At 60.0% G+C, this 12,751-nt stretch overlaps 1 protein-coding gene and 2 non-coding genes across 3 annotated transcripts in view; all 3 read left to right on the top strand.

Moving 5' to 3' along the window:
• Nucleotides 1-6,172, top strand: part of TBRG4 (transforming growth factor beta regulator 4) — a 7,443-nt gene extending 1,271 nt beyond the window's left edge. The window contains exons 2-11 of the mRNA XM_062178661.1: nt 659-1,124; nt 2,076-2,399; nt 3,043-3,214; nt 3,423-3,580; nt 3,978-4,088; nt 4,199-4,343; nt 4,573-4,818; nt 4,993-5,104; nt 5,267-5,381; nt 5,929-6,172. Coding sequence (XP_062034645.1) covers nt 711-1,124; nt 2,076-2,399; nt 3,043-3,214; nt 3,423-3,580; nt 3,978-4,088; nt 4,199-4,343; nt 4,573-4,818; nt 4,993-5,104; nt 5,267-5,381; nt 5,929-6,030 — 1,899 coding nt within the window. The 5' untranslated portion in view covers nt 659-710 and the 3' untranslated portion in view covers nt 6,031-6,172. The remainder of the gene's footprint in view (nt 1-658; nt 1,125-2,075; nt 2,400-3,042; nt 3,215-3,422; nt 3,581-3,977; nt 4,089-4,198; nt 4,344-4,572; nt 4,819-4,992; nt 5,105-5,266; nt 5,382-5,928) is intronic.
• Nucleotides 2,738-2,871, top strand: LOC133750167 (small nucleolar RNA SNORA5). Its single transcript, XR_009864669.1, has one exon. It is a non-coding gene; the product is annotated as a small nucleolar RNA SNORA5 (small nucleolar RNA).
• On the top strand, nt 3,239-3,368 carry LOC133750166 (small nucleolar RNA SNORA5). The gene has a single exon (XR_009864668.1). It is a non-coding gene; the product is annotated as a small nucleolar RNA SNORA5 (small nucleolar RNA).
• Nucleotides 6,173-12,751: the final 6,579 nt, after the last annotated feature.

The following is a 12,751-nucleotide window of genomic DNA, read 5'->3' as shown; positions in this document are numbered from 1 at the left end:
AATGAGCCTAGGAAAGCAGCAGAAGATGGCCCAGGGCCTTGGGCCCCTGCACCCACATAGGAGACCAGGAAGAAGCTCCAGGCTCCTGACTTCAGATGGGCCCAGCTGTGGCCGTTGCAGCCAGGAGATGGAAGGCGTCTCTCTCTCTCTCTGCCTCTCTGTAACTCTTTAAAAACAACAAAGGAAAGATGTGACCCACCTTGGTTTGGGCGGTTCACTCCCGTGTTTGTGTTGTTAAGGTCTACACATGGAAGCTTCAGGAGCGCTGTGTGTCCTGGCTCTCCGGGGTTCTGACTGCCGCTGTGTCCTCTTGTCTGGGAGCCAGTCCTGGTTACCATGAGATCCGTCAGTGCTTCTCGGGCGTCTCAGCAGACCCCCCCCCATGCAGGTCTCGGGCAGACCTGGGAGTCTGAGTGGTTGGTCCACTCCTCGGTGGACTGAAGCCCTCCAGCCCACGCTGTGGTGCTCTGCCCTTGGGTCTGTGCGCCCCATACCGAAACTGAAACGCTCTAGATTTTTGCTTCAAAAGATACCGTCACATACGCATGGATGGTATCTATAAAAGGGGGGGGGGGTAAAGCTGACTACACAGAGGATGGCTGTGGCTCCATTTCGATTGTTGTGACTCAACATGACCCTTTCTGCTTTCTCCCTCCAGGGCGCTGGAATCGCTTTGGTAGAAATCTTCCCTCCGGGCCAGCCAGGCCACCATGGCTGCCCGCCTGGTGAAGCGGTGTACGTGCCTCCTGAGAGAGGCTGCCCGCTTCGCCCCTGCCGTGGCCCCAGTGGGCCGGCTTCGGCTTGCCGGGGTGGCCCAGAAGGCCCTGACCTCCCCGGCCGCCTGGTTCAGCTCCCACTCCCCAGGTTCCTTGACGGAGCTGGTGGAGAAGGAGCAGGTGTTCACCCCCTACCCTGAGCACCCGGAGGTGGACCAGCTCATTGAGAAGGCCACCAGGCCAGGACAGCTTCTGGAGCTGCTGGGTGGCGGTCACAGCCTGCACCACAACCACGCGGCCATCGTGCTCATCCGACTCACCCGCCTGCTGGCCGAGAAGCCGGAGGACAAGGCCTCGCTGAGACAGGACGCCCGCTTCCAGCAGCTGCTCCAGCTGGTCAGCAGTCAGGTGGGCGCTTCTCGGCTCGTCCCCACGAGGCCCTCACTGGCCTCGCTGACAGGCAGGCGAGCAGGGAGCACACTGGTTGGGTACTTCTCGGCTCGTCCCCACGAGGCCCTCACTGGCCTCGCTGACAGGCAGGCGAGCAGGGAGCACACTGGTTGGGTACTTCTCGGCTCGTCCCCATGAGGCCCTCACTGGCCTTGCTGACAGGCAGGCGAGCAGGGTGCACACTGCTGGACCTGCAGGAGGTGAAGCCCAAGGTCCACTCTCGGGCTGTAGTTGTGGTTGGCACTGGTGTGGTTGAAGCTGAACATTGTAATGCCGGAATGGGGAGGAGGGAACAGTGGGAGCAGAGTGCGTGCGACTCCTGTTTCCTGCTGTGAGACTAGGGTGACGCTGGCTTGTCCTCTTTCACAGGTGACAAGCGGGGGGCTAGGGACCCGCTCTGGGACGCCAGGCACATCTGTCTCCCAGGAGGGTGGGGGTGGGGCCCAGACACGCACCCTGCATAGCAGCCTCGGCCTCTTCAGTAGCCAAGTGGGCACCGGGGGTGTGGCTGGGTTTGCGTACAGGTTCCAGACCCAGCGCTGCTCTGAAAGCTCTGACACTGGGAGCGCAACCCCGCCTTTGCTTCCTGGTACTGGATGCCGCCTGGTCAGCTGGCATTGCACAGCCAGGCAAGGAGGGAGCGGCCCTGGAGAGACCCTGCTCGGAGGTGCTGCTGGCTTCTCTGCCCAGGGAGCCTCAGCCTCGGGCTAGGCCGGGGCTTTCCTGCACGCAGGGAGGGTGCAGGCCCGACACCTGAGCCCTCAGCGCCTCTGCTGGGCACCAGGCCTGGCAGAGCAGGGCGGGAGTGAGCTGTCCTGAGGAATGGTGGGGAATCCCAGAGACGCCGCCAGCCCTGGTGCAGGGCCAGGGGAGCCGCTTGTGATGGGCCTTTGTCCCTGTCCCGTGCAGATCAGCTCCGTGTGGCACGGGACCCTCGTGCGGCTGCTGCGGAGCCTGTACGTGCTGGAGCTGCCTGAGGCTTCCAAGGAGCTGCGGTCGGTGGAGCAGGAAGTGCGCTGGCGCATGCGGAGGCTCAAGTACAAGCACCTGGCCTTCCTGGCCGAGGCCTGCGCGGCCTCCATGCAGGAGCAGCACTCCCAGGAGCTGCTGGCCGAGCTGCTCGTGCACCTGGAGAGGCGCTGGACGGAGATTGAGGACGGCCGCATGGTAGTGACCATAATGATGAAGGCAGGGCACCTCTCGGAGTCGCTGATGAACCGCCTGGAAGACAAGGTACGGGGCTGACACGCCTGGCACCCAGCCTGTGCCCTGGGGGCTTTGCAGCTGTTCCCTGGGTGACAGTCCTGAGAGCAGAGAGAGCTGCAGGCATCAGCAGATGGTCACTCTAGCGTGTTAATCCAGCACGGTGTCCCAGAGTTCCGTGTGTGCGGGTGGTCACTCTGTAACTGTTAATCCAGCACGGTGTCCCAGAGTTCCGTGTGTGTGTGTGTGATCTCGAGAGGCAACAAAGCAGACGTCCCAGAAGTGGCCCAGAGGCACTGGCCGGGCACAGGCCAGCCCTGGGCGGCCCAGCGTCTGCAGCCACTCCCCCACAGGTGCTGTGTGGCCCCTGCAGTCAAGTCAAATTCAGCCCCGGCCTGTGGTGGTGTGGGCTGGCCAGGTGGCTGCCACAGCAAGCTCTGCAGTTCATGGGCCCCAGGTCCCCCACTCTGGGGCCTGGGGATAAGTTTGGCTGCAGACAGGGGTTCTGGGCCCAGGGCGGGCAGGAGGCTGGCCCTGCACAGCTGAGCCCGTGCTGGGTCGGCTCAGGCCCAGTTGCTGTCTCACAGGGCTGCACTGGATGGGACCCCTGCCCCCAGCTCGTCCCCGCTGCCTCTGGCCGCCGAGCTGACCCCTGCACGGCTGTGGTTGACAGTGCCTGGAGCTGGTGGAGCAGTTTGGTCCCGAAGAGATGAGGAAGGTGCTGGTGACGCTGGCGGCACAGGGCCGGCGGTCGGTGCCCCTGCTGCGGGCCATCTCCTACCACCTGGTGCAGAAGCCCTTCCCACTGACGAAGAGTGTGCTCCTGGACCTGACCTACGCCTACGGTGAGGCGCTGGCTGGCATGCACCTGCAGCCGTGTCAAATTCGGCACCTGCCTGCCGTGGCGGGCGCCGGCCCAGAAGGCTGCCACAGAAACGGTGCGGCTCATGGGCCCTGCCCCGCACTCGGGCTCAGGGATAAGTTTGGTCGCAGACACTGAGCCCTGGAGCTGAGGGCACGGGGTCTAAGCCCGTGCTCTGCTCTGTCCCGAAGGCAAGCTGAGCTTCCACCAGACCCAGGTGGCCCAGCGCCTGGCTGCTGACCTGCTGCCGCTCCTGCCCAGCCTGACCCCCGCCGAAGTGGCCCGCTGCGCCAAGTCCTTCGCCTTCCTCAAGTGGCTCAACCTGCCCCTGTTCGAGGCCTTTGTCCAGGTGACCTGAGAGCTGGCTCACGGGTCTGCGGGGAAGCCAAGCTGGTCAGGAACGCTCACAGGGGTGCCGGTTGAGATGTTTCCGCTTGTGTGGGAGAAACGCTTACTGGCCAGTGGTGGACACATGGAGTGGTTTCGTGTCCTCTCACTGAGCATCGTGTTTCCACGAGGCTGGGGCTGAGGGTCTGCTCAGAACCCTCCTGACCTGCCGACCACCCCCAGATGGAACTGTGTGGGGAGATGCCCCACGTGTGCCTCTCCTGTGCCTGCGGCAGGGTGGTTCAGGGGCACACGGGCCGGGGGGGGGGGCCTGGCCACCCTCAGACTCAGAGCCAGGCAGGGGCAGTGGCTGCCGGCTGGGAGCTCATCCTGTCCTCTGCCGCCCCTGACCGGCCCAGCACATCCTGAACAGAGCCCAGGACGTCACCGTGCCTCACCTGTGCAGCGTGCTGCTGGCTTTTGCCCACCTGAACTTCCGTCCAGAGCGAGAGGAGGAGTTCTTCAGCCTGGTACGGCCCCTCGTCCCCCAACCCCTTCCCATTGGCTGCGGCCTCAGACGCTCCTCTCCCAGGAGCGCACAGGGTGGGGCCTCTCCTCACTGCAGGGGTATCCCCACCAGGTGCACGAGAGGCTGGGGCCGGCGCTGGCGAGCCTGGAGCCAGCTCTGCAGGTGGACCTGGTGTGGGCTCTGTGTGTGCTGCAGCAGGTGCGGGAGGCACAACTCCAAGCTGTCCTCCACCCTGGATTCCACACCTCACTTCTCGGTGAGCCACAGGCTGCCCCTGCTTACGTAGAACCGGGGAAGGCCATGTTGGGTTCCCAGCCGTGGCTCTGTTCCTTGAGTGCCTGTGACCACAGGCCATTGCTGCTGCCTCCTGCCCTCAGGCACTGGGCAGGGGGTGGTGGCCACTGCCTGTCCTCCGGGGCTTCCTCCCCCCAGCTCTGTGCTTCCCGGCCTCAGCCTGCCTCCCTCCCGCTGTGCTCCTCCCCCAGAGGCCAGGTCTCCTAAGGATCAAAGCGCCTTCCAGAAGCTGCTGCACGTCAACGCCACGGCCCGCCTGGAGCACCCTGAGTATTCTGGGCCCTTCCTGCCGGCCCTGGCTGTGGCCCCCAGGCCCCCGGCCCCTGACCAGAAGGTGACCCCCTTGCAGAAGGAGCTGCAGGAGACGCTGAAGGGGCTGCTAGGGGGCGCCGACCGGGGCAGCTTCGAGGTGGCCACGCAGTACGGCTGGGTGCTGGGTGAGGACACCCCCAGCTCCCCGGGGCCTGAGTCTACATTAGACTGGTCTAACGCTGCCCCTCGTGGTGGGAACCATCTAGACCCTGGGGCTCCTGTCCGTCCTTCCTGGGAGGGGCGAGGGGACGGGGCAGCTCAGGGACCTGCCGTGTGCGCTCACACCGTGCCTCCCCCAGACGCGGAGGTACTGCTGGACGCCGACGGTCAGTTCCTGCCTCTGAGGGACTTCGTGGCACCTCACCTCGCCCAGCCAGCTCGGGGCCAGCCGTTGCCCCTGGGAGCTAAGAGGTGGGTGGCCAGATCCCCCCAGGTTGCAGCCCTGGGCAAAGCCACGGGGCCCAGCAGCTCTTGACCCAGGCCGCACGTGGCTCTCTTGTCTCTGCTGTGTCTCCCTCCTCCGAGGACGGGAGCGGAAGCACTCATCGGACCCCCACTCCCCCTTCCCGCCAGGCTCGCCTTCCTCAGGTGGGAGTTCCGCAGCTTCAGCAGCCGGAGCAAGGACCTGCTGGGCCGCTTTGTCCTGGCCCGGCGCCACCTGCTGGCCGCAGGCTTCCTGGTAGTGGATGTGAGTGTCTGCTGGGTGGTGGTCACTGCCTAAGGGAAGCCCTCAGCCTAGAACCAGAGTGGAGACAGAGCCTGGCCTGGGCCCTGAGCCGCCCTGGTCCCCACTCCACCTGCCCCACAGGAGCTGGGGCTTGACCCCCTGGTGTGGAAGTCCACCACACCTCTCATTCACCCTCAGTGAGCAGGGCAGGGCCTATTCCTGGGGAGGGGCAGACCTGCAAGACCCAGGCCGCTGCTGACCGACCAGGAGCAGAAAGGTGGGCCTGGCCTGGCATTGAGCCCTCACCTGCCGGACTGCCAGCTCTGTGGGCTGCACACATCTCCTGGGAGGTCCTCTCCGGCCTGTGATTCCTGTTAACCCTTTAAAATCCAGAAGCTTCCTTGGGCCTGGTGGTTTGCAGGCCCCTCTGGCACTCACAGAGCCAGAGCCTCCCCACACATTGGCTGCAGTGCCAGGGCTGTCCCTGAGGACAGGGGGGCCAAGAGGCAGGTGTGCAGAGCTGGGGGTCCCCCAGGAGGCCCCCACCACATGACCTGTCGTCCCCCAGGTCCCCTACTACGAGTGGCTGGAACTCAAGTCTGAATGGCAGAAAGGCGCCTACCTCAAGGACAAGATGCGCAAAGCGGTGGCCGAGGAGCTGGCCAAGTGATGCGTGGCCACACCCAGGCCTGGCTCTGGACCCCTGGAGGGCAGGAGGTGGCACCTGAGCGCTGGGCCTTGCTCCGAGTGGGAGTTGCCCCGCAGCTCAGGGACTTGTGGGCAATAAATTAAAGAATTCATTGTCACTGTCAGGAGGCTCCCGGGCTTTGTCGCCCCACCTGCCCACCGGTCTGCTTTGGGGGCGGGGAATGGCTTCTGAGCACCCCGGCAGCTCCTGACCGCTCCTCAGTGCCCGAGGGGCCCCCTCCCGGCGTGTGTCCTGCATCCACACAAGCCAGCCCTGGCCCGGGCTTCTGCGTTGGCCCCCACAGACGGGGGGAGCCCTGGGATCCGGATCCAGGGCTGGTTGCCGAGCTGTGGTCCGTTGGGGAGGCTCCCCTCAGCGGTTCAGCTCGGGCGAGTGGAGCACCCCGAGGCTTAGAAGTGAGGGCCTCCCGTCACTGACCCCGTGGGACTGGAGGCAGAAGCCATCGAGTGGCCCAACCAGAGCCTTGTGCTGCTGTCACAGGACTCTGCCCCAGCAGGGACAGCTGTCACTTCCACCCGGTCTCCCCCAGAAACTAGAGTGGAGCTGAACGCAGAGGAGGCTGTGGTGCCCAAGGCCGACGCCCAGGCCTTAGAGCTTTGCCTTCACCTCCAAGCTCTGGGCCATCACGGGGCTCCTCACCATCCCAGCCGTGTTGGGGGGAGCAGCTGAGCTGATCTTGGGGGAGGGCATTCCAGAGTTGGGGACAAGAGCACGAGGGCCAGGCGGTGGCGGGGTTCTTGGTGGGCGTGCCCAAGAGCGTCACAGCCGGCTGGGGAGGCCCTTGTGTGTGTGGCTATGACGAAATAAAGGCTCGTGTGTTTACCACTCCGGGCGGTGGCTTTGATTCTGAGGTACCTGTAGGTCCCCTTGTCATTGGAGGAAGCGCTGCCACGCTTCCCCGGCAGCTCCTGTGTGCGCTGGGTGGGGTCGGGCTGGAGCACAGTGGCGCTGCCATGGTGGCTGTAGGTGCCACGGCTGCCGGCCTGTGGCCCTTGACCTCGCAGGGCTTCTGAGATGGGAATCCTGGGGTGCTCTGTCCAGGACAGGTGGGATGCTGTCCCCCACCCCGCCACTGACCTTGGAAGTCACTGGCTGGTTTCCAAGTGTTGCCTGTTGCTGATAAAGTGGCCACAACATTTGTGTCCAGGTTTCCCTGTAAGTTTGCATGTCTCGGTCGGGTGGGGTTGATGGGGTTTCTGTAGAAGCTGCCAGGCTGTTTATGGCCCCCAGCAGTGCACGAGCCAGGCACCCACCCTCCCAGAGTCAGGTGGGAGTCACTGGTTTCTCTAATTTGAATGACAGACACCGATCTTCATCTCCTGGCTCACATCCCAAATGCCTGTAACAGCCAGGGCTGAGCCAGGCTGAAGCCAGAAGTTAATCCACATCTCCCGCGTGGGTGGCAGAGACCCGAGTGTGTGAGTCCTCACCCGCTGCCTCCCGGGATGTGCGTTAGCTGGAAATGGGAGCATGGCTGGGCCTCCACCCCAAAGACTCCGCACAGGTGTGGCGTCCCGCTTGGCATCCAAGCCGCTGGCGGCCCCCCCCGCTTCAGTGACGGAGGTGTGTGTGGCAGGTGGGTCACGGCTTTAACTTGCAGTTCCCTGAAGACTGGTATTGAACCACCTCTCCCTCTCTGATAAAGGACTAAGGAGTCTGCCTTCGTGACATGGCTTGTCTTTCTGCCTGCGTTGTGATTGGCTGTTTGCGCCTTTGTCCCTCATCGCCCAAGGTCTTCCAGAGGGCAGGAGTTTTGCTTTGCTGGGGCCCAGGTGCAGTTTTCCCTCTGCGGTTTATGCTTTCCGTGCCGAGCCTCACGTTTTTGCCGGTGTTTTCCTTAGGAGTGTTAGCAGTTGTCCGTTAAGTCCGTGAGCCACGTGGAGGATAGCGTTAGGACTTCTGCAAATGGAGGGAGTTTTTGGGGGGTGGGGCAGGATTTCTGTGGGACGCGAGGTTTGGGTTTGTTCTTGTCTCCAGATGTCCAGTAGCTCCCGATCCGCCCGCTGGAGAGGCCGCCCCTGCCCAGGGACGTGATTTGCGCTCCTGCTGAAAGTGTTGGGCGCACTTGCAGGTCTGTGCCGTTGATCAAAGCCATCGTCCCTCCCAGCATCACACTTGCTCCAGAACGGTAGCCATGAGGTGGCCCTTAAGGGGTCCTGCTCCCTCTGCAAGGAGATTGGAGCCATGCTGACTTCTTGCCTTTTCGTGTACGTTTGTAAATGACTTGTCTATCAGAAAAGCCTGGCTGGATTTTATGTATTTTTATGAGAAAGGCAGAGACCTGTCATCTGCTGTGTCACTCCTCAAATGCCTGCTACAGATGGGCCAGGCCAGAGCGGAGCCCTGGAGCTCCACCCAGGTCCCTGGCGTGGGCGGCCAGGACTCGGGGCTGGAGCCGCCTGCTGCCTCCCAGGGTGGGCTTCAGCAGGAGGCTGGAGTCGGAAAGAAGCCATTCAGGTACCCCAAGGCCACACGCCTGCCCCCTGCTGGGGTTTTAGGAGCTGCATTAACCCTACGGGTGGGTTTGGGAAGTCGCGACTCCTCTGCCATGCTGACCCCCACCCCAACGCCCCGTCCCTGGGTCCAGCACACAGCCTCTGCATTGCTATCTCGGTCTCTGATTGCTCTCTTCAATGTCTTGTGGTTTTCGCTTTGTAGGTTTGTACCTAAGACGTTCACATTTCTTGGAGTGATGGTAAATGGCGGTGGTATTCTGGACCACACCTGTTTGTCGTTAGTACATGGGGTTGATTTTTATCCACTATCAGCTTTTTGCACTTTTAAAATTGTTGGATTTCCTATGAGAACAGTCATTTTCTCTGCAAATAGGGATAGTTTTTATTTCTTTCTTTCCAGTCCATATGCCTTTTTTAAAAAAAGTTTTAAATACAACTCATGGGCCATACATGTCACCCATTTAAAATATGTAACCACGTGTTTGGTTTTTTTTTAAGATTTATTATTTATTTAAACAGTAGAGTTACAGAGAGGCAGAGAGAGACAGGTCTTCCATTTGCTGGTTCACTTCCCAAATGGACACAATGGCTAGAGCTGGGCCAATCTGAAGCCAGGAGCCAGGAGCTTCTTACGGTTCTCTCACGCGGGTGCAGGGGCCCAAGCATTTGGGTTGTCTTCTGCTTCCCCAGGCCATAACAGAGAGCTGGACTGGAAGTGGAACAGCCAGGACTCAAACTGGCGCCCATATGGGATGACGACACTGCAGGTGGTGGCCCCAACCCAGTGGATTTTAGTCTTGAGTTATATGCAGCCATCACCACTGTCGGTTTTCCAGCTCATTGATCACCTCCCTGTCTGCTCTCCCCTGCCACACACAGCCACTGGTCTGTGTATTTCCCTCCTCGAAAGCTCCATCCCACCAGGATCACACAGGCTCTGCTTTCCGTGGCTTCTTCGGCTGTGGCAGGTAGCAGTACTCAGTCCCTTTATGACTGAATAATTTGTTATATACTTTTAAGAAAACATTTGTTTATTTGAAAGCCAGAGTGACACAGAGATGGAGACAGAGAAATCTTCCATTCCTTGGTTCACTCCCCAAGTGGCTGCAACAGCCAGGGCTGAGCCAAGCCGCAGCAGAGCCCGGAGCTCCATCAGGATCCCACAAGGGTGGCAGAAGCCCAGGTACTGGGGCCGCCTTCTGCTGCCTTCCTGGGAGCATGAGCAGGGAGCTGGGCTGGAGACGGCTCCTGGAGGAAGTGTTCAGCCCTGGAGAAGCTGCCAGTCTGGCCACCTCTGGCTTCGCCACGTCCACCACACGGGAGTCTGCCGGTCAGACCCCGACGGGCTTGAAGTGGGCGCTCACGGGCTTACTTGCGTCTTCCTGATGCCTGATGACACTAGCCTCTCTTCATGAGCTGGACATGTGGGGGTATTCTTGTATTATGCAGATTCTTTCCCTATCTTCAGTAGTTTGTCTTCCTTACTGAGCTATGAAGACCGTATGTGGCCGGCGCCGTGGCTTAACAGGCTAATCCTCCGCCTTGCGGGGCTGGCACTCCGGGTTCTAGTCCGGTCAGGGTGCCAGATTCTGTCCCGGTTGCCCCTCTTCCAGGCCAGCTCTCTGCTATGGCCCGGGAGTGCAGTGGAGGATGGCCCAAGTGCTTGGGCCCTGCACCCCATGGGAGACCAGGAGAAGCACCTGGCTCCTGGCTTCAGATCAGCGCAGTGCGCCGGCCACAGCGGCCATTGGAGGGTGAGCCAACGGCAAAAAGGAAGACCTTTCTCTCTGACTCTCTCTCACTATCCACTCTGCCTGTCAAAAAAAAAAAAAAAAAGACTCTCTGTGTTCTAGGTGTATTTGTTCTTATCAAATATCTGACTAGCCAGATAGTGTCTCCCACTCTGGGTATGTTTTTTGTTCATTTTATCTATTAATTTGAGAGGTAAGGAGACGGGCTGCCATCTGCTGGTTCATTCCCCAAATACCCACAATAGCCAAGACGGGGCCAGGCCAAAATCAGGAGCCAGGAACTCAATCCAGGTCTCCTCTGTAGGTGGTAGGGCTCCAACCACTTGAGCCATCACCTGCTCGCCAGGGTATACATGAACTGGGCATCCCAAACTGTGGCTTAAGCACTATGCCAGACACTGCCCAAACTCATATTTCTAAGTCCATTTGCCCATGAACTTTTTTTTTAAGATTTTTATTTACTTATTTATTTGAGAGGTAGAGTTACAGACAGGGAGAGACAGAAAGGTCTTCCACCCGTCCGCCGGTTCACTCCCCAAATGGCCACAACGGCCAGACCTGGGCTTATCCAAAGTCAGGAGCTTCCTCCTAGTCTCTCATACAGGTGCAGGGGCCCAAGTGCTTGGACCTTCCACTGCTCTCTCAGGCCATAGCAGAGAGCTGCATTGCAAGAGGAGCAGCTGGGACTCGAACTGGCACCCATATGGGATGCCGGCACCACAGGTGGACCACAGTCCAGCCCCATAAAGGATATTTATTTTGAGAGGAAGAGACAGAGCGCTTTCATCTGCTAGTTCACTCCCCAAATGACCACAGCGGCCAGGGCTGGGCCAGACCAAAGCCAGGAGCTTCTTTTGGATCTCCCACATGGGTGCAGGGGCCCGAGGACTTGAGCCATCTTCCACTGCTTTCCCAGGCCCATGAGCAGGGAGTGGATCAGTAGTGGAGCAGCCACGACTCAAACCCATGCCCATATGGGATGCCGGTGCCGCAGGTGAAGGCTTGTTAACCTGTGCCATGGCGTCGGCCTCTCCAGGTTGGTGCTTTATCTCAGCCGTTGTGAACGGTGCTGCAATAGATGTGAGAGCTGAGGTGTCTTCCTTTGGAGATACACCCAGGTGTGGGATTGCCGGGTCGTACGGCATCTCTGCCTCTGTGCTGCTCCCCAATAGTAACCGCACCGATTTACAGTTCGGTTCCCCTGCCCCACGTCCTCGCCAGCACTGGCTCTGCTGTGTGTGTGATAGCGCCTCCTGGGGCGAGGCGATCCTGCGTTGTCTTGATTTGCATTTCCCTGATGGATGGGACGCACTTTCCAGATACTTCCTGGGAAATGCAGGTCGTCTGACCATTTTCATTGGCCTATTTTAATCTTTATTATTTGTCACTGCATGGAGCCCTGTGCATTCTGGACAGCAAGCCCTGAATAGGCAGGCATTGGAGGGGTGTCCTCCCCTCTGCTGCCAGAGGGTTTGGCTTGATGAGTCACGGCTCCTCCCGAACAGATGCGTCTGCATTGGCTGCTTGTCCGGTGGACCGGTTCCAGCGGCTTCATTGTTTTGAAAATCTTTCTCCGGTTGCAGTGAGCTCCTCAGCCCTGCCTTCTGGAAGCCACTCCGCCTTCTCTTCCTCTCTTCCCCTGCAGGGGCCACACACTCCGATGAGACCGGCGAGGGCGACGTCTGGCCTTCCTGCTGGTCTCTCACCACGCGCGGGTTAGCAATGAAGTGCTTGTGGCTGACCTGCAGCAACCCGACTGGCTGAAGACTTAAGATTGTGTGAGATGCCAGGACCAGGCAGTGGCCACAACACGGGCCCCACTGCTGGCTTTAGATCCACTCCCAGACTGCTTTTCTGTCCAGAAATTGCGTCCGTGTTGAGAGGAGTGCAAGTCTTCAGCTGAAAACGCTGATTTGCCTGTTTCCCTGTTCAGTTCGGTTCACTTTGTGTATTTTGAGGCTGAGTTTGGTGGCTGCATGTGTAGGATCGCTGTGTTCCACGTGGTGGCTTCCTTACAGAAAGTCCCTCTGTCACTAACCGTCCTCTGGGCTCTGACGTCTGCTTTCCCACATACGACGGAACCATTCCTGCTTCAGTGTCAGGTTTGCTACTTCTCCCTCTCTCTGTTTGGTCCATGTTTGCAGTGTTCATGCGGTGTATCTTTCGCTGTTGTTTTACTTCCAACATACCTATGTTACTCGATTTTTAAAAAATATTTATTTATTTGAAAGAGTTACAGAGAAGGGGGAAGAGAGAGATCATCCATCCACTGGTTTTCTCCCCAAATAGCCGCAATGGCAGGGGCTGGGAACTCCATATAGGTCTATGTGGGTGCAGGGCCCAAGCACCCAGGCGCGTGAGCAGGTGGCGAGGCTGGACCCGGTGCTCAGGTGGGATGCAGGTGTCACAGGTGGGGCGTAACCCACTGAGGCACAGCACTGGCCCCTGCCACTGAGTCTGAAGTGAGTCTGTTGT

Source organism: Lepus europaeus, chromosome 20, assembly GCF_033115175.1.
Source record: "Lepus europaeus isolate LE1 chromosome 20, mLepTim1.pri, whole genome shotgun sequence".
Taxonomy (NCBI): Eukaryota; Metazoa; Chordata; class Mammalia; order Lagomorpha; family Leporidae; genus Lepus; species Lepus europaeus.
This window is presented reverse-complemented; position numbering and strand designations above follow the sequence as displayed.